Source organism: Macrotis lagotis, chromosome 7 (genome assembly GCF_037893015.1).
Source record: "Macrotis lagotis isolate mMagLag1 chromosome 7, bilby.v1.9.chrom.fasta, whole genome shotgun sequence".
Lineage (NCBI taxonomy): Eukaryota > Metazoa > Chordata > Mammalia > Peramelemorphia > Peramelidae > Macrotis > Macrotis lagotis.
In genome coordinates, this window is record NC_133664.1 from 220,802,795 (window position 1) to 220,822,459 (window position 19,665).

General features: G+C 37.7%; 1 protein-coding gene across 10 annotated transcripts in view; it reads right to left on the minus strand.

The window, feature by feature from the left end:
- The window catches only part of CACNA1C (calcium voltage-gated channel subunit alpha1 C), a 970,192-nt gene that overhangs the window by 146,609 nt on the left and 803,918 nt on the right, over positions 1 to 19,665 (minus strand). For all 10 annotated transcript variants that reach the window (XM_074194976.1, XM_074194975.1, XM_074194966.1 and 7 more), the window contains 5 exons: positions 19,415 to 19,489; positions 15,170 to 15,260; positions 6,926 to 6,952; positions 4,686 to 4,846; positions 2,857 to 3,082 (listed from right to left, as the gene is read on the minus strand). In XM_074194976.1, coding sequence (XP_074051077.1) covers positions 2,857 to 3,082; positions 4,686 to 4,846; positions 6,926 to 6,952; positions 15,170 to 15,260; positions 19,415 to 19,489 — 580 coding nt within the window. The remainder of the gene's footprint in view (positions 1 to 2,856; positions 3,083 to 4,685; positions 4,847 to 6,925; positions 6,953 to 15,169; positions 15,261 to 19,414; positions 19,490 to 19,665) is intronic.

Sequence of the window (19,665 nt, forward strand, 5' to 3'; positions counted from 1 at the left end):
GTCTTAATTCCCCAGACAATTTTCTAAGATTTGTCAGTTAAGGGGGATAATATTATTTGTATTGCCAACTGCAGGGGGTTGTGGCAAAGAAAGTGCTTTGTGAACCTTAAGGTGTTTTATAAATATTAGCTACTATTATTAGTATAAAAGACCACATTTAGGAAGGGGGGGATAAAGCTAATTTTTTCCTTTCCTTCCTTTCCCCAATACTCCTAAATCTGTAAAAATACCTATGATAATCTCCTCACAACTCAATTCCTGTGTGAGAAGTAGGACTAGTCAGAGTTCATTTGTGAATTCCCAAATACCTATCAATTTTGGGAGGATACTAAAGTACTTCATGTGATTTGGATGATCAGGAGGCTGTTATCTGCATGGGGTAGGTAATTAGTAATTACTTGATGAATGAATCATCCTCTGTAAAGAATCATATTTAGGATATACCAAGAGAAATTATGGAACAGGACAAATTATTATCAGGTAAGTGATGGTAACATGATTTAACTAAAAACTAATTGATAATTCAAAGGTTTCAAATTCTTGTGGTACAACACAGTCAAAATCACCATTATCACATAGCAGTAGTCTGTTCTTCTCTGGCTGGAGTGTTTCTATGTACTTACATATTTATGACTGAAAGGGACCTTGGAAGATATCCAGGACTCTTCATTTCTTGTATGAGGAAATTGAAATTCAAAGAGCTGAATGACTTGCTCAAGGTCACACAGTCCACGTACTATACTACTTGTACTATATCTCAAGAAAGTTACTGACAGTAAGAAAAAGTTCATGTGCATAATATTCAAAATGCTGATACAAATTGATGACAAAAAATGGGTTGTTAATTATATATCCAATGCCTGAAGAATGAATAAACAAATTAGAGTATATAAATGAAATGGGCTATTACTGTCCCATAAAAAATGAAGAATATGAAGATTCATGGAAATGTGAAAAGAATTATGTGAAATGATACAGGTTGGAGAAAGCAGAGGAAAAAATAAAATAATAACCAGGATAACTACAGTAGATAAAGTCACTATGGAGAGCAACTGGCTATTCTAGATGGTTAATGTTAGAGGCATCCTACCAAAGTGAAAGTAATCCCTTCTTCTTTTTGTTGATAATTGATAATCTAATTGTTTTGAGTCAATATACATAAGTTTGGGTGTTTGAAAGTAACTGTTGACTCAGAAGTAGCTGTTTATCTTGCTCTCTGAGTCAGCTAGTTTTCTAAATCATGGGTCAAAAAGAAATCATAGGAGCCTAGATGGTGATGTGGACATCAGAGGATATCTAATCCAATCTGGAAGAGATTAAGTGACCAGTCTAATTAAAGTAGTAAATTGAAGAACATGGGATAAGTAAGCCGTCTTTTATAGTTGCTTTCATGGCACCTCTGTCCTGACCACCTTCTTTGCTGTCTGACTTTATAGTCTTAGGATCATAGGACCAGGGAATTGCAAAGTTGAAGAGAAGGTGGAAATCATTTAGTCTAGCCCTCTGTATGTTCAATGTTTCACATATTTGATGACTGCTTTCCCTCTAATTCTTTTCTTCTCCAAGATGAACATCTTTGGTTGCTTCAGATAATCTTCTTTTATCATGATTTCTAGTCCTGGTTGTTGCATGTGCTCCATGGACATCAAGACTGCCTCTGGCCATGCTTCAATTTTGTCAGTGTCTCTTTGAAGAGATGGAGGCTAGGACTGAACACAATAGTCCTGACCAGGGTTGGAGATTTTCTCCTAATTGTGTTTCTGGAGGGCAGGGACAGGTTTTCTTGGTCTCCTTTGTTCTTCACAATACTTATCACAGGACATATAAAATGTGGGCTTAATATTGATTTGTTGGATGAATGAATATATGTGTACATGTGTCTGTATCCATGATACTTCAATCTCTTTTCCTCCTCCCTTCATCTGTGGGATATGTTGAGGCTAGGAGAGAACATAGTTATCCCTTCTGCATTTAGGGGCATGACTCCTCATGATATGGAAGTTCATGTAAAAGTTTTTGGTTCTCCCTTTGTACCAGAGAAAAAGTCTTCCAGCTTTGTGAATTTCCTTCTTTATTTTCTTGATATTATACAATACATATATTTTACACATTTCTGAGTTTCTTCACTGTTTTCTATGTGATCTGCTAGCATTTTTGTGTCATCTGCCTAACTCCTCAAAATTTCCATTTAATTTTTTAATTTGAATCTACTATATATATATATATATATATATATATATATATACACATATATATTGAACTTATGATGGGGAAAGTTGTGATGTAGAAGGGATAACTGTAGTTTGACTTTGGGTTCTCTTTCATCTGTCACTAATAGTAGTAACTCACATTTCATTATAATTTTAGGCTTACAAAGCACTTGATTCACAACAAACCTATGAGGTAGTTCTGCTCATTTTTCGGATAATGAAAATAAATTTCTAAGAGAGGTCACATGACCTGCTCAGCATCATAGTTAATTTTCTTAGAGCCAAGTATGAACACAGGTCCTTTCTGACTCAAGGTCAAAAGCTCTTTCCACTCTACCACACTCCCCCTCTAATTTCAAATTGTCACTCTAAATAGGTTTTGAGGATCCTCTGTATGAAATGTTTTGATTAGTACAAATGCACAAGGAATTATGCAAATAGACTAAAGGTTTTAGAAAGAGAGCAAAAGGTTAGATGGACAGTTGAATGGAGAGTTTGAGGCCACCATATTCAGTTCTCTCTCTCATCCATTTTGTGTAAACCACAATGCAGACCCCTAGGACTTTCTTTTCTACCCAACCATGTCCCTCCATGGTGCTATCTCCTTCAAAGTTTCTATCTCCCAGAATAATGGGTGGCTAGGTACCTTGTAATTTTAAATATCCTCAGCAACCGCACACATCTCAATACTGAGATCCCCAAGGGGGACATGATCTTGGTCTCTACCAGAATGGTCTCTAGGATTCCTCCACATACGATGAAGCAGTCGAAGCGATTGAACAGAGATACAAAATAGGCCTGGAGGCCAAGACTGTACATCTTCAACAGCATCTCTGCAGTGAAAAGAGCCAGCAGGGCTTTGTTGGCAGTATCTGGCAGGATCCAGAAGAGGAGGGATTTGGGGATAAGGAAAGTAAAGAAGGAAAAATTGTTAGCTTAAAAAAAATCAAACTCCCCTTTCCCCAACACAGTTCTGGCATTCTGAATCCCTCTTAACACTTTAAAGTACTAAAAAAGCTAGAGCCTAAATAAAGGAAGTGGTATGTTTTAGAAGATAGTCGTCACCTAAAGAACTGGGGTCATGTTCAGCTATCTGGGTATAGTATCTAGTTTGGTGCCATTCTGAAGTAGGCACTTTATCAATGCTTTTTGGGAACATTTCTGGGGGTTATAACATTAATTAAGAAGTTGATACAATGTTCATTAGTTAGTCAGGGAAAAATATAGTCTTATAACTAGGGTGAGGTAACCCAAACTTTGACCCAGGGTTTCAACATCCAAAAGGAGGGGAAGAATATTTCCTCCCTATAGTGGTCTTTTGTCTACTTGTTTTGTAGTTCGCCACTGTCACTGATATGTGACACTAGCCAAGACATTTTCCCAGGGTCTACTTTTTTCACTGCTGTATCTTGCTCTTCTTCTCTTCCCCCATGTTGGGGAGGCAGGGAGAGTCTGTCATAAATTGTTCTAAAGGGGTTCTAAAGTAGATGTGCTTAAATAACTTGAACCACCTGGCTGGAAATGATTGTAATATTTTCAGCTTAAGCATAGAGACCTCAAAAAATCAGCAAATGCTACAGATAAGGGTTTTATTCTTTATTTTTAAAACTTAAGAAAGTGATTAAAATATTAATAATTCATATTAAACTTAAAATAATATCATGTGTACATTTTCTTTTCTGGACAGTTGCTTGGTAAATATTTACTATCACTGTATTAGAGTCCTACCCTTTAAGAAACGAGTCATTTTTTTTCTTCAGGCATGATTGCATCAAACTAGAGTAGACTGTTAATCTTCTTGTACCTTCCCTCAAAGAAATTTGCCCTAGACAGCAGAATTTCTAGTTATGACTCTGAGATAAATACAGATATTAATGAATTCTTAGTGGGTGTCAGTCATAGTTGGTTGTTCATCTAATAAAACCCTTTCCCTGGCCTAACCCCCTTTTTTTTGATAATTTTTCCATTCTAGGGTACAATCAAATCAGATCCTCTTCTCCAAGTGCTTGCACTTAAGAAGTAATGATTTTATTAGGGTTCTCAGTTTGTTTCCTTTATTTTCTTATCCTTCCTCTTCCTTTCCTCCTCCACCTCTCCCTACTTCAGACTATCTTGGTCAGCAGATGTCTTTCATGATAAGCACAACTGAACCTATCAGTCCTCAAAATTCCCTTTGGCAAATGAACTGTCATAAGGGACTTGTTTCCTCTTCATTCGGGCATAACAAGCAGTGTGTTGGGGTTGGCAGATGATATGGGCCTAGCTAAATAAGGGGGGTTTATTTATAAACTATTTCTTGCATTTTATGACAGCATTGGCTTGGACTATATCCACTGTCATGACTGTTGACAACACCCATTAAATTATATCTCTGGATCAAATCTCCTTAAAATCTCTGACTCCCAGTGACTTCCAATTCATTTGGGTTTAAGGTGAGCATAGACAAGTGAGAACGGGGGCAGAGGGTCCCCTCACCTTGGACTTCTGTGAGCCAGTGGGGCTGGTTGTAGTGCTCTGAGGCAATGGTGAGGGTGTTGAGGAACACGAGGAAAATGACAAGCCAGTAGAAAACATTGGACTTGACAGCAGCCCGGCACTTCCTTCTGCAGAACCGGTTCCACCGACGCCAGTAGCGACTGGAAAATGGGAAAAGAAAAGATGGAAGGTTGTGGGGGGAGGGGGAAGGGGAGGAGATATGAGGTGGAAATGGGGAATGAAAAGTTAGGACTCTCAGAGAAGTCACTTTATCTGAATGCTTCAATGAAATAACCTGGTCTCAAGGTTCTTTCTATTTTGACTTACCACTCTAACCAGAACACTATTGACCAGAACAGTGGTCAAGTGGGGTGCTGGCCTCAGAGACATGTCTTCATTGGATGGAAGTAGAGAAGTACATAATTTAGCATAAAGTACTTGGAGTTCTCCCTCCTAAAGTTCTCTGATCCATAACATAAGGGGATTAAAGAAGATATTTTTAAGTCCATTCTAGCTCAGATGTTTTATTTAATCTGTCATTAAATCCAATTTGAGTGAAAAAATGAGGAGCAGAGCAGGGCAAAAGCAAACTTTTCCCTTCCCCCTCATGTAGTTTCCTACCTTGCAAAGCTAGCAGGGAATGGTGAGCAGGGAAGGCAGATCATCAGATAGGTATTGATTTAATGTGACAAGCCTATTATTACAAGTAAATGCATGAGAACTGCAAAATGTCAGTAAAACCTTTACATGGTATCCTTGTCCCCGCCCCGCCCCCCTTGGAGGATGCCATTGGATGCGAAATGAAAAATATAAAGGCTTTTATAAATATACATTTCAGGGTACTTAAAACTTCCTGGACAAAGGAGTTTGAATTTGAGAGGTTCAAAGGAACACAGTAAAAACGTAATTTTGATGGCCAGAGGCCAGTGGATCTTCCAAAGTATAAAATTCCTATCTCCTGAACTATCAAATTTGCATTTTAGTCCTTTTAAGCAGAAGGAGCTCTATGTGGAAGGACACATGACTCTTCTGAAGCTTGGCTTTTCTTTTCACACTTTCTCCGAGCCTTAGTAGGAACACTGGTATCCTTATAAGAAGCCTTCCTTGACACAGTCACTCACTTTCATGGTTCTTCCTGATGCCTTGATGGAAAGATCATAAGACTAGAGATTTAAAGTTGGAGAGGACCTCAAAGACCATCTAGTCCAGCCTTAAAGCCTGGAGATGAAGGAATTTATCCAAGGTCTCATTTATAGTCTGAAACAACTAAGGATTTGAATCCAGGTCCTTGGAACTTCAGATAAGGATGCCAAAATAAGGATGGTGCCTTATTTGGCTCTTTTTGCATATAGCTATTCACACTCATTTGGGTTGGAATGAGGGAGCAATTGCTAACCAGAGAAGGTGTTTAGAAGCTAATTACACACCTCCCACACTTACAAAATATAGCTTGCTTAGCAACGGGTTTCCTGGCAACATCTTCTAATGTATGATAAATGCCATGATTTATTTGCATGTGTGATTATGTGCATGTTTACATATGCATGCAGCATATGGAAATGACATGGTAAAGTAGGGAAGGGGAATTTGGCCTTTTCTTCCTGCTTTCCTCAAGCTAACTAGAGAATGTGTTTGTTCCAGTGGGAGAGACCATTCTCCTTGGAGTGGGGCGAGGGGGGGCACTGCTGCTCCTTCCTCCAAAGGGCAAAAAGTACAGACTACTTCAAAGGTTGAGGACAAAACGTCACAAAGTCCTCAGGGAATAGTCAGACTCTTTTTGGCCAGGGAATTAGAGTAGAATTACAAACATAATTCTGTATTCAGTCTTTCAGGAACCCTATCTGTGTTTCATGATACTCATCTCACCATAGGAGTTTAATAAGCATTGCGCTAGTTTACCACTAATAAAAACAATACAGTAATAGTGTATACATAATAAAAAAAAACTGGTCCAATAATTTGTAGCATGACTTGTCCCTTTTCCCCATCTCTCTAATTTTACTGCTCTCCCAAGATGTCCCCAACATCAGGATTGACTTATTTGGACACTTCAGTGAATTTGATCTTTGAGTCAGTGACTTTTATTGACTTTCTGAATCTTCACCTATCCCTTACTTATCTCTTTTAAAATAACCCAAGGCACTGCCCATCAATTTGAAGGGAGAGTGACCAAGGGAGTGATTTCTTAGGCAAAGGATGGGAGAATGGAAGAGAGGAAAGGAGAAATGTATCTCACTCACCTGAACTTTGATTTGGAGATTCGGTGTCTAAAAGAGAACAGAATGGTATTACTGGATCATATATATATACTTTTATGCTAATTTAACTACTTCTCAGTTGTTAGCCATCTCCTGATGCTAGAGAACCCAACCCAATGGATAGCATCTTCTACTCTTATGTAAAGGCAGAGGGGCAGTTATAGTTACATTCTTCCAGGCAACCAGAATCCCTTCAGCAAGGCCCTTGAGGCTGGGTGAGGGGAAAATACTGGGGAAATCTTCCTACCAATTAATTATTAAGAAGGATTTTCTCTTTCCTGGAAGTATAAAAGAAGGAGAAACCTTTCATGGAGAAGGGCATAGTTCACCCTAAGTCCCAGTATAAGATGCACCTCCATTTGTTTCTTTTCTCATTGTCCCCTGACCTTGAGCCAGATGCTGAATAGCATTTGGGTTAAAAGAACAGTGGGAAAGGCAAAATAACCTAGCTTGAAATAAAGAAGTCAAAACAATCGTCTTGGGGCCTGGAAACTGACAAAAAAAAACAGTCAAGGGTTTAGAGAGGGCTTGAGAATAATACTGAAAGTATTGTCAATCATATGTAGCATTGAAAACCCATAGAATATTCAAAGAATAGAAATTTGAGAAGAAAATTCATAAAATAGTTGCAAATATATGTGCTACTTTTAAGGCTGATCTATGGGATTAGATTTGTAGGCATAATCAAATTAAAAGGCAACTTTTCAAAAGGAGACTCAAAAGAAGGTCTAAAGCAGTCAGGGATTAGCAATGACCCAAATAGGAGTTGATACGAGAGAAGCATGGACAGGGAGAGGAGGAGCAGAGAAATTGATAAAGATCCACAGAGGAAGAAAAATCAAAAGAAAAGACCTTATGTGTCAAGAGGATGTGGGAAGTGGGGGCCAGTGACCATACAAAAGAAACATTAGAATGAAAAGACATAAGGTTTTTTTGGTGTTAGACATAGAAGATTGAAAATTGAAGACATTCCAGATGGAGACAGAATGATCGAGATGGAAACAGAAGAATAAAGAGAAAACAAGAAGAATGAAGGAGGTTTGTTGGAATACTTGCTAATTTTCCTATCTTTGAAATGATGGCATTGGATTAGAGGATCTGTAAGATTACCAACTCCCAGATCACAGTGTATTTTTTTTTAATCTTATATTTATTTGGCTGTGAATGGGCTTGACTGAACAGTGGAACATAAACTCCTTGAAGGGAGGAGATATTCCAACTTTTTGTCTCGGTATCTTTCAGGTCTGACAAAGTACATGTCACATGGTAATTATTTAATCAACATTTGCTGCTTGGCTGATTTCTACTCTAAATCTAGGAGCTGGTGGATCTGTGTCATTCCAGTTTTGCTCAAAGGAACTTATTTTGTAGAAGAAGAAACCTTTAAATTTAAAAAAAAATTACATGAAAAGATGAAAAAGTGGCAAAGTCATCTTGCATCCCTAGGACAATGAGATTTCTAGATCCCTTTATCCTAAAGCCTTCTCCTGAATGGCAACTCCAACCCAGCCTCAAATACCATTATAGGAAGGACCCCAGCTAGGTTCCATATCTTTCTCTGGTCCCTTCTTCCTCCTGGATCTTCTCCCCTCTTCTCTGATTTCCAACTAGTTCCCCTTTACATATGGTAAATATGTAAACTGTTGTAGAACAGACTATTGATATTTTCTTGTATTTATGTTCTCAGTGCTTTGCACAAAAACTTAAAAATAATCTCTCTCTCTCTCTCTCTCTCTCTCTCACTCTCCCTCCCTCCCCCTTCCCTCACCTCTCCCCCCCCACCCTTTATCTGTCAGTCTCTACTGCTAAAACACAGTAGCAAGGAACTAGCTCCCTACCCCCAAAGTTTACATACTAGGGTGGGAGGCTTTAATCATATGCTATCAAGGAGTGTGGGAAGGGAAAGAGGAGGAAAAGGAGAATATTTTTATTTAGAGTCAGAATCAAACATTTTGAAGTTGCTAATTGGGTCATGGAAATTCCAAGGTGTTCCGCCTCTAACCAGGGACATCTTTAGCTTGAGATATGTCAGGGTTCACTTGTTAAATAGAGGCTTTCCCTGAAAGAGAACTCAATTTCTCTCTTATAAGTAGATTTAGGGGTTAAACAGGACTCTTGCCAACCTTGCGCTTTGTTACTTTGAGTCCAAGGAAATTCTGAATTGATTTTATTTGGAGATGCTCCAAGGTATGTAGAAAAAAGAACTCTGGACTTGGAGGAATCAGATTTTTATCCTAGCTCTGCTACTTATTCCTTTTATAGCCTGGGCTTGTCTTATCCTTGTCTTTACTTTGCTGGGCTCTAAGTTATCCTTTTTATCTATATCTATAGCTATTCTATTTATATACATAAATATATAGATATGTATACACATCTATACATCTCTCTATGTATACACCTATAGCTCTATATATCTATATCTATAGTTATATATCTATATATCATTTATTCATATTTTTCCCCTTTTCTATTTTTCTTGAGGCACTCAGGATTAAGTGATTTGCCCAGGATCACATAGTTAGGAAGAGTCTGAGGCCAAATTTGACTTCATGTCTTGACTGCAGGGCCATTTTCTGTCCATTGTGCCACTTAGTTGCCCCTTGTACATAGTTATTTGAATGTGCTTCCATTATATTGTGAACTTCTTAAAGCCAGGGACTTCCTTTTGCCTTTTTTATCATAATATCCAGCACATAGTAAACATTTAATAAATACTTGTTGACTTGACATGAGTTTTTTCTACAACATAGGGTTTGGACTAGACTGACCCCCAGGAGGTCTCTTCCAGGCTAGGAGTCTTTGAGCCTGTGAGTTCAAGGTCTGTCTGGTCTCATTAGAATATCTTTCCTTTGACCCACTTCACATGACCTTAAGTAATAGAGATTATTTGAGAATTAAAACACAGGCAGGTCTGGATATGCTTATTAGAATCCTCAGAAGGAATGTCTGGTGGCACAGTGAAAAATCTAGGTCCAGGTGACAGCATCTCATGAGGATCACAGTTCCAGGATTCTCTGTGGCATTCTGAGATTGAGTGGGAACTGAGGGAAGCTCTCTCTTCTATTCATTTCTAGGTCTGTTGCATGAATCTGTCTTCCATGCTATACTTGTCTAACCTATCTACTGGGGACTGACCCATATTGAAGGAGCTTTGCCAGTTGGAAATACTTCTAAAAGATCAAGACTGAGCCAATAAATATTGCTTCCAGTTCTAGGTTGATGATTCCATGAGGCTTCCTTCTTCATCATCCCCACATCTGCAATATCTCCAGAATACCACTCTCATCTATTTCATCCTCTCCACTCATATATGGCCAACAACTTCTGAGCTGTTCTCCCTTAGCTTCTTCCTTTCCAAATCCAGCCTTTATAAAACTGCCAAAATAAGCTTCCTAAGACATGGGTCTAGAAGTTACGCCTGACTCAGAAACTTTCACTAATTCATAGGATAAACAGGAACTCCTTTGCTTATCAGATTAAGGCCCTTCTTGTTCCAACCATCCTCAGCAACCTTATTTCACATTGCTCCCCTTCTCATGCACTTTATAGAATAGCCAAACTGCCTACCATGATTTCATCTTGTTCTCTTCTCATTCAATTATGCTGGCTCTTCCGTACACCTAGGACGCCTATTTTCCCTTGTAGAAATCATTCTCTTTTCTAGAGGGAGCTAGGTGGTATAGTGAGTAGACTTCTAGGTCTGAACTCAAGAAAATTAGAGTTCAAATTAGGCATTATTTCCAAGTTATGTGACCCTGGGCGAGTCATTTAAACTGTTTACTTCAGTTTCCTCAATTGTAAAGAAAGAAAAAGTGCCTGGCACTTCCCCCTCTGTCTTCAAGGCCAAGATGAGGTACAATATCTTCCATGAAATTTCCCTTAATTGCCCTCTTCTCCCCACAAGGGATTTCTTCTTCAAATGTTCTTAGAGAACCTTGTTTAAATTTCTTCTTTGTCCTGATCATAGTCTACTTTATTTCTATACTCTCTTATTTCTTGTTTCCCATCCTCTTTATTAGAATGTAAGCTCCTTAAGAGCTATTGGTTTTTTTCCCTTGTGACCCCAGCACAGAATAAAAGAGGTCATCAGAAAGATGTGACTGGAAAAAAGAAGGGACAGCTGGGTGATACAGTGGATAGAGCTCCAGCCCAGGAGTTTGGAAGGCCCAAGTTCAAATCTGGCCTCCCCTACATCCTAACTGTGTGACCCTGGGCATGTTAACTAACCAATTATTTAAAAAAAAAGAAAAGAAAAGAAAAAGAAATGGATTAGTTCTGGACTGGATGATAAAGGATCCTGTGAACTTCATCTTTACTACAATCTACAGATGGGTTCCTAGCAGGAAGGGTTCAGCCTTTGTGCAGGATTTACAGAAAGAAATGTATAGGAGAAAGTTTTTTCTTATAGACTGAGATGGATGCAATAAATTCTGCTGCATTGACCACTTACTCTGGTCAAGTCACCTCAACTCCCTAAACTTCACCTTCCTTTTCAGTAAGATATATGGTTGCTATATGATTCTTATGAAGATGTGAAGAATCCCCAGGGCCTACATAGGGTCTTCTGATATATAGTAGGGACTTACAAATGTTGCTAAATTTATTATAAAGACAATGCAGGGGTCCTAACTTACTTTTTGAAGGAAAGAGGCAGTAATCAGAAGGCCCGGGTACTAATTCTGACTTGGTGAAGTCATTTCGTTTTTATTTGCTTAGTTTCAATCCCTTATCTGGCCTTCATTCTTATCTCTCCTCACACTTTCTACTTCTTCACCACCATATTGGTCTTCCTCAGAAGCCTCTTGATATTGGAAGCTCCCTCTACTCCTGAACTTCATGCCTTTCCTTCTGATTGTCTGACTCTTCCTAGAATTTCTATTTAAGGAAACTCAATCCCTCTGTATTCTAGACTCTCCCAGACCTTTTCTACAAGGTTCCAGTCCCCAACTTCCATCTCTTTTCTATCCCCTCCTTCACCTCTTTTTATTAGTTATCTTCCCTCGTTAGAATGTAAGTACCTTGAAGGTAGGAATTTCTTTTCTTACTGTTTTTGTTTGTCTTCCCTATACTTATAGGGATATAAGTAAAATAGTAAACACTTCATAAATGCTTGCTGACTTGACTGATCAAATGGTAGGACTGAAGTAGAGGAACTCCAAGGTACCTTTTAGAACTGACTTACTATGGTTCTATGTCACAGAATGAATTTGGCTCCCATGTATATCTCAAAATCTTTCTAGCTCTATAGGTTTTAGTAGCCTCCCTGTTCTATCTTGTTCTAGAGCCTTGGAACATGTCTTAGGGTTGAGTATCCTTTTCTTCTCCACTCCTGGAGACAGGATCCTTACATGGACCTTCTGATAGTATCAGAGCAAGAGTAGTCCTACTACTCATGGCATTGGAAGGAAGGTTTCTTAATTGGCTTTTATTGAGTAAAGGTTGCCTCCAGAAATTCAAAGACTTTATTTTCTACCAGCCTAAATGAAAAAAACAAATACCAGGCTATAGTTTTAAAATGTAATTAGCATGGTATTTTAACATTTTGACAATAATTACCTCCCTACCTTCCTCAGCAATCTGCAGTGCAGACTCCCTGGTGCCTCTGTCAGAGTGAGTGATAGTAAAAGTCCTGCATGCCCAAGAGGGAGAACTCATAAGAGCTGGTCTATTCCCAGGCCTGAGCTTCTTTCTGACTCTTCATCCTCAGAAATCATACAGGAGAGGCTGACACTACAGGTGACCTACAAGCTCCTATTTGGGGAACAGTCTTATGACTGAAATAACTGAGTAATTTCTGAGAGGTGAACAGGATGCCCTTTGCTTGATGAAATCTTTAGATACTCGTTCTACCCAGTAGTTAGGCCTCTTCAGGGTTATTTACCTAATAGCATCTCCTTTCATTTCAATTCAACTAAATTCAATTCAATTAATTTCATTTTGATTCACCTACTAATGCAGGGTAGACTATTTATGAAGTTGAAATCTGTGATCCTTATGACTCAAGCAATTGTCTGCAGCAATGTTTGTTGCTTCAACATTCCAAAGGGAAAAATTAATTTCTTTTTACTGAAAATCTGAATTAAAAAAATTTCTAGTTATTTTATTTCACTGTCCATTGCCCTAAAAAGTCAATATTTCAGAGTATCTCACCATTTCCATGATCAAGATTAACATAACAAAGCTAATGGAGTTTATTCTTGATTTTTCAGTTCATTCTTATCAAAAGTTACGATTTTATATTGATTAGTATGATTGTGAAATTTAATAATAATAATCTAATTTAATCTAAAATAATAATAATAATAATCTAATCTGGTTTCTAAAAATCTTTTTTTCACAGGCAGGCTGTGGATCAGGGAAAACAGTGAAAACACAGTAGTAATTTGTTTTACTCATGGCAAATACTACATTATTTTGCCTGTGTTAAATGAAGAGGATTAGTCTTGTTCTCCTTAGTACTGTCCAACCCAAAACTATACAATCAACCAAGCTGTTACCAAAGGACTATGTAATTGTTATATTATACTGTACAGTAGGCTTGTCTTGGAATGATCATTCAAGTCCCAAATCTGTTGTTTTATGATCCACCTGCCCACTTATGATTATATATAAAATATCTGGCTCCAAAACAACAACATGGAGCTCCAAGGAAGGGAGTAATTCCATGATTTGCAAATTGGTTCCTTACAAAAAAAATAATTAATAAACTGACACTGATTTATCGGCACTGTCTCTGGCCTGCTTTCTCATGACTAGGTTAGAGAAGATTCAGTAAAAACTTGGTCAACATTCTTAATTTTTCATAAGTGAAATGATGAATGGATCATTTAAGGTCCTTCTCCATATCACTGCCCAGAGCACAACACAATGGGAGGTTAAGCTTCTGTGTGTGTGTGTGTGTGTGTGTGTGTGTGTGTGTGTGTGTGTGGTGTTGTGTGTTTGAGGGGGCTGTCTCTAGTAGGCACAGTGTTACCCCAAACTTCAAAATTTATTTATATTTTGTTGTGGTTCAGTTGTTTCAGTCATATCTGATTTTTCATGACCTAATTTGGAGTTTTCTTGGCAAAAATACTAGTAGTTTGCCATTTCATTCTCCAGTTCATTTTGTAGAAGAGGAAACTGAGGCAAACAGGGTGAAGTGGCTTGCCAGGGACACACAACTAGTAAGTGCCTAAGGCTAGATTTGAACTTGAAGATGAGCCCTGAAATCTTTATACACTCAGCCACACTGAGTCACCTAGCTACCTAGATATATTTTGTATTTACTTAAATGTACATGTTGTTTTCCCTTCTAGAATATAAGCTCTGTAAGGACAGGATTTGTTTTCTGTTTTGATTTTGTATCCCCTAAACGAAGTACAACCACTGGCAAAGAGAAGATGATTAATAAATTAACCAGGATAAAAACAATCAGAAGTGGAGTTAGGAGAGTCTTTTCAAATTCTACCTCTAACACAGTTGTATGGCCAAGGATAAGTCACTTAAATTCTCTAAACCTCAGTTTCCTAAGCAGTAAAATGAAGATAATGATAACTATGTTTTATAGATATATATTTTTTCATTTATCTATCTATCTACTTATAAAATCTTGAAAACCTTACATATGCTCTTTCTGTATTATTTTATTATTATCAGATTTTAAAGTTAAATAAAGATGAGTCTTGAATTATCTGGTCCTTGTATTAATAGCTTTTCCCCCTCCCTTTAGTTACAGAGATAAGTCTTTTTAATGGCCCACATTTTCTACTTTCTTTCCAGCCCAGATTATCCTGTCTTAACAGAATTTCAACCCTGGTAAGCAAAGTCTAATATCTCCTTTGTCTCATAATCTCTTTGTTGTGGATGATGAAAAGTTCCAGTGAGAATCTAGAAAGCTGAAGTCTACAAAAGAGTATAGTTTTGATTGTTGTTTCAATGAAATAACATAGGGAAATTCAAAGCACAGCCCTTTATAGGAAACATGGAAATTTTTATTTGGAGGTTTACCTCAATGGTAACACTTTCACCAAACCCCCTCATTATCAATCCATCAGATATAACCAGATGTGTTAAACCATTCCTTTTACTCCACCTGATGCCACTGTCTGATATTCCTGCTTCTTTTTGATGATAGATCCTTGTCCCCTTTGTGTCCTTACCTGATATCCCTTAAATAACCCAATTTGATTTCAGGACAAACCTAAAGGGCAATGCCCTATGCCCACTGAATCTGCCATGCCTACTCACGCCAGCCTTGCCCCACAGTTCTCTCCCTCGATGTCGCCTCCAGTCACGTTTTCAGTGTTGACGGATTCTGTTTCACTTGTGGGCATGCTCACTGCAAGAGTCAAAAGGGAGAAAAGCAAAAGATTGGGTAGTGGGAGAAAGTTAGTTGTTGACATGCCCAATATTGAGTTGTAGTTGCAATATTGATTACAGGAAGTAACTTTGGGTAAAAGTATTGAAGTTGGCTGGTAAAAGGGGGTAGAGTGGTAGTTTTGCCACTGAGGAGGGTAAAATCCACTGGAATGAGTCCCAGTGTCCTGGGGCTTGAAGGGAGAGAAAGGTAGGATTTCCTAGGTTACTCTCTTACTAATTTATCCAAGGTAAGCTCTGCTGCCAGTCATTGAAAGTTGACTAGGGAGGGTCAGAGTGGATTATAAGAGTAGGGAACTTGTGTCAAGATAAATTTTTTTCCAGATTGGAAACGTTTTGTGGTACATGAATGATCATCTTGAAACAAAAAGAAACCCATAATACCACTGCATATTTCAATGTATTCTGACAAATGGATGAATTTAGCATCACTCATTGATAGACTCCAGGACCAGTGTCCTAACTTAACATTCATAAAGAGAGAAACTCTGAGATGAATTTTTTCCCTCCTTTATTCCTTCCCATCTACCTAGCAGAAATTTGAGTTTGAATCCTGACTCCATTCTTACTAACTACACTTACTTGTATGACCTTGAGCAAGTTCCTGAACCTCTTTGAGAATTTCATCTTATAGGATTGTTATAAAAGTGCCATAGAAATGTGTTATTGTTGCTATTACAGTTATTGTTTATACTTAAACTGTAAAGAAAGAGTTGTTTGGTTGATGTAGACTTAAGACTTTCTCTGTATGTGTGTGTGTGTGTGTGTGTGTGTGTGTGTATGTGTCTGCCAAACTCATGGCTATGCTTCATAAGGTGTGGCTGCAATGGACTTCTTGGTGATGTCCATCTATGCCAAGGTCTTCATCTGCTTCCTTGCTTCTAAATCACCACATTTCTTTCACCTATGAAGAATTTGGAGCAGGGATTTTTAACCTGTTTGTGTGTCATGAACCTTTGGTAGACCAGTGAAATCTATGAAGCGTTACTCAGGATAAGATATTAAAATGTTTACAATAAAATACATAGGATTGCAAAGGAAATCAATTTTGAAATACAGTTATCTGAATATCTAAAGTTCCAAGTTTACAAACCTCCTAAAATCTATCCAATGACCCTTTATGGGCCTCTTGGTTAGAAGTCTGGAGTCTGGGTCAATTTGATCTGGAGTCTGGGTCAATTTGGACTGTTTTAGTGGATGAACTCAAGTTGCAGACCCTCTAGCTAGGCAGTGGAGAAATACTGGAAGGAGTTGGGACTAGCAAACATAAGTATACTGAAGTCAGATTGGCGTTCAGTAATTCTAACATTTCCATCTCAACAATTTGACTTGAGAGAGAAGGATGTGTAATATGCCATTGCAGGCTAGTTAAATCTTCAGTATTTGGGTTTCTCAAGGCTGGAGTACATAGGACTTACAGAGGGAAAGTTGCCTTTATATCTAACTTGGGAGATCTCAAATAAATAATTTCTTTTTTCCCCCCTTTCAGTAGAAATGTTTTGATACTGAGCTGGGTCCTGTCTTCATATTTATCCTCTTTCACTTTTACTATTGCATAATAGAAAGGAAGCTTGACTTAGTGTAAAGAATATTGTATTTGGAGACACTAGAGTTGGGCAAAGCACCAATGTTTTTGGCATTCCTTTTCTCATCTCTAAAACAAGAGATTGGTCTAGATCAGCAATTCTCAGATTATTTTCTAATATCTTGAGACCCATTTAAAGTCTAAAGAAATCATCGAAGATTTAAAGAACTTTTATGTTTTGTGCTAAGTGAAGCTAAGTGGCACAGTGAAAGAGCACTTGTCTTGGAGTTAGAAGGATCTGAGTTCAAATCTGCCCTCAAACGCTTACTTGATGTGTGACCTTGTGTAAGTCATTTAACTCTGATTGCTTCTCATGTATATGTATATATATATATATATATATATGTGTGTGTGTGTGTGTGTGTGTGTGTGTGCGCATGCATGCATTTGGATATATGTATTATATATATATATTAGATATGGAGATTTATATTAGGAATTAAAGCTTATAAAATTTTAATATATTTTAAAAATCAATTAATGTGAAAATAAGCTCATTGCCTGTTAAAATAAGTAACATTTTGAATGAAAAATAACTATTTTCCAAAGCAAAAAAAAAAAAATAAAAAAAAACAAGAAGTGACACACTATTTTGTATATTTTTACAAATCTCCTTAGTGTTTAACTTAATAGAAGATCAATGCATTCTCATTATCTGCTATGATATATTGTTTTGGTTGAAACATGAAGAAAATCTGTCCTCATTTAGATATATAGTTGGAAAAAGGAGGATTATCAAGATAATCATAACTTGGTATTACCAAAATAGTTTTGACTAGTTTTGATTCCCTGAAAGGATCTCAGAGATCTCCAGGGGTTCTCCGATCATGCTTTGAGAATCGCTGATCTAGAGAGTGTCTAAAAACTTTTCTGACTCTTAATCCTGTGATTTGAATAGTTTTGTTTCATCCTTTATTCCTCAGATGAGGTGCCACATGTAGTTGGTCTAGCTATTCTTCTAGAACAGACTGACTTGGGGAATATAAACATCACTCTTTTCACTAAAAGAGGGGATATGCTATATCTTGTTCATCACTCAGTCCCAGGGCCAAAAGCTGGAGAAGACTCATCTTCTATTACTGTTAGAATAATAATGATAAGAATTTACTGTCTTTTTTTTAAGGTTTCTTCTTTTGGAGAAAGGCATCTTTGAGGTAACCAAGAGAAGGCTGAATCATGGAGAAGGGGGAAAAACTGAATGAAAAATTTATAAATGACTACTCACTAAAGGAAATAGAACTTCCTAAGAGTTGTAATCATTTGTAGTCAGATTACTTGAAAATAAACTCAGGATTCCAAGGTCACACTTCTCTTTTACTTTTCCCCTGAATGTCAGTTCCTTACATTATACCAAAAGTCAGTTCCATTGACTGTGATTATGGGAACTTCATAGGTACGAGGTATTAGAGTACTAGGCTTGATGTCAGAAGAACCAAGTTCGAGTGTTATCTAACTAGTTACCTAATTAATAACTACTAATTAGTCTAGTGACTAAACAACCACATACTTCATTTCTATGAGCCTCAATTTCCTTCTGGAAAATGGGATCATAATACATGCAGTACTTACCTCCCTGGATTGTTTTGAGGGTCCAAAGAGAATAATATATATGTAAACTGTTATGTCAGCCTTAATATATGTGTATAGATCTATAAATTATACAAACACATGCAAATTAGCACAAGTTCTAAAGGACTTTTTGTGAAAGGAAGGGCTGGTTTTTAGCAATAGGAGCTGGGATGATGAACCTTTTTGGTCTGACCAGGTTATTTCCAACAAAGAAAAGTATCAAAAATGAAGAGTTTTCTTGTTCTTGACCTACCATGTTCCCTGACATTGTCTAGTCATAGCTTTCTTCTAGACATGTTGATTGAAAATCTAAGGCTGATAGGGGTTATCCCTAATTCTCTTTCATTTTTCTTTAAGCAGGCTTGTCCTTTACCCCAAATGGTAATAATGCAGTCTTTTTGTCCTTTTTTTTAGTTTTTGCAAGACAATGGGGTTAAGTGGCTTGCCCAAGGCCACACAGCTAGGTAATTATTAAGTGTCTGAGGTCAGATTTGAACTCAGGTACTCCTGACTCCAGGGCCGATGCTTTATCCACTGTGCCACCTAGCTGCCCCAGTAATGCAGTCTTAAAAGGACAATTAGGGATGTGCATAAGGAGTAGCTATATTATTCCTAATTTCAAAGAATTTTAAATCCTGGTTTTCTGTGTCAAATAAACTATTATATGATCCAGGCACTATCCAAGGGGAAAAAACTGCCCTGTTATCCATGCTGGTATGGAAGTAGGATAGGAACCCTTGATTACTATTGGCCATTGACTACCATCTGAAGACATTAAAAGACCATGGATGGACAGTGGGCCACCCCCTGAAATGTACATAGCGGGTACTGCAAGACAAGCCCCCAAAGGAACACCCTCCCTTCAAAATACATACACACACACAGGCACGCACACACACACACACAACATACACACAAACACCAATTCACACATACACACACAGAGCACAGTGGAACATTACCATGGGTTTCTGTGGAGTGACTAAACCAAGAAAACTTCCCTTTCTTCTTATCAATCATGCCAGCCGGAGTGCTTCCTTTCACAGACAAGATGGTCAGTGTCAAGGACCAGGAACAAGACATCAATAGAAAGCATGCAGCCAGTGATGGGGCAAAAGAAAGAAACAAGGAACTCAGCTTTCAAATAGAACACCCATTTTCCTTTCCACAAACAAACCAAAAAAATAAACAGGCAAACAAACAAACAAAATTC